Here is a 1,447-nt window from a genome sequence, read left to right as displayed (position 1 = left end):
GATTTAAATATAATTATTAAAAGATAATATGAGCAAGGTTTATAAGACATGTATATCCTGTCTATAAAGCTAACTTTGGGTTGAAGAATCGCTGGAGGCAGCGACCATTAATTTTATTTGTCGATAAATTTTCTGGAGGGTGGTAAGGAATGTCCACTATGAAAAGGTTGCCTTTTAAAAAATATTTACACATGTTTACACGCAATTTACAAAAAACAAACAAACAAACAAACTCAAAAAACCGCTTTGTTTCCGTTAATAAAAGAAGTACGTTTATGATATATTAGAGAACAGTCTGTACTCCTACTCTTTGTAAAGTAGATACGTTAGTCCCTAAAATGGTATCAGGCGCTCGATAATAACATTGATATGATTATTACAATCTATCACTAAAGACATTGCCCCCATTGAGGCGAATAAGAAATCTTGACGTGAACCACTATTTGAGGATGTAAAAGTAGCGACTGCCAAGAAGGCGCTTTTCAACTTCTGAATTATACACTACATTTCTAATAAAATGATGCATCTTCTGGTCTGTGTTTTCGCATAAGCCCTTTCAAAACATAAATCAGCTTGCCAAGTAAGACTTAATTTCCTCATTATCCTTAGGCATTGTTGAGGAGCCATTAGTGCCCTCCCCGATAGACTTTCCCGACTTAAAAGACAAAGCAAGAACACAGAACTGCTAACATACCTTTTACATTGTTATATTCAACCCAACATTATAATACATATTAATCTCACAAAAACAGTTATACAGACACAGTATCGGTATACAAAACCCATGTACAAGCATAGTTGTTAACATATGTTTCAGCAGTCTATGTTGAAATAATATTATATATTTGAAGCACTTTTATACAATGGATTATCAGCTGTTGTCGAGTCCATGGATAGTTTCTGTGGATGATAAATAAAACACTTTTAGAAGACGGGAACTGAAATATTTCATTGTTCAATAGTCACCACTGTAACAACAACAATAACAACAACAACAACAAAAACATCTTCAACAGCAACAATAACAACAACACTAACAACAACATTTTGTGTGTGTTTTAGTAAGGTTTTACAGCGCTCGCAACTGCATTATACATAAGGCTATATGAGCACCAAAGGGTTGATATCAACAGAGAAGTCCAAACGGGGAATCAGGCTTACTCTACTCACCTCTCTAGCCTCAACAGCACAAAGCCTGCTTCGACTATCAAGGCACCCCGGAAATAGCAGTTCACAAGAGAGTGACAAACATACAAAAGAAGTAGAGGGAAAATAACGATAGTAAGGATAAGGAAAGAAAAAGCAGCAGTTCCTCATATGTTGTTCCGGCACAATGTGAGTATGGCATTGATAAATCAGCCCATTTACAATTTTACTGTGCATAAGAACATTTTAATGTCCCCCTTTTCGGAATGGCTTTAAACCTCAGCCAGTAGGACAGCCCTTT

General features: G+C 35.8%; 1 protein-coding gene across 1 annotated transcript in view; it reads right to left on the bottom strand.

Moving 5' to 3' along the window:
- The window catches only part of LOC101854134 (MAM and LDL-receptor class A domain-containing protein 1), a gene marked incomplete at its 3' end in the record, with an annotated part of 99,805 nt that continues 98,358 nt past the window's right edge, over positions 1 to 1,447 (bottom strand). Inside the window, 1 exon segment of the mRNA XM_035971125.1 lies at positions 1 to 900. Within this exon segment, the coding sequence (XP_035827018.1) occupies positions 838 to 900 (63 nt within the window).

This window comes from Aplysia californica, unplaced genomic scaffold, assembly GCF_000002075.1.
Source record: "Aplysia californica isolate F4 #8 unplaced genomic scaffold, AplCal3.0 scaffold00015, whole genome shotgun sequence".
NCBI classification, from domain to species: domain Eukaryota; kingdom Metazoa; phylum Mollusca; class Gastropoda; order Aplysiida; family Aplysiidae; genus Aplysia; species Aplysia californica.
The sequence above is the reverse complement of the archived record's forward strand: the minus strand, read 5'-3'. Positions and strand labels throughout refer to the sequence as shown.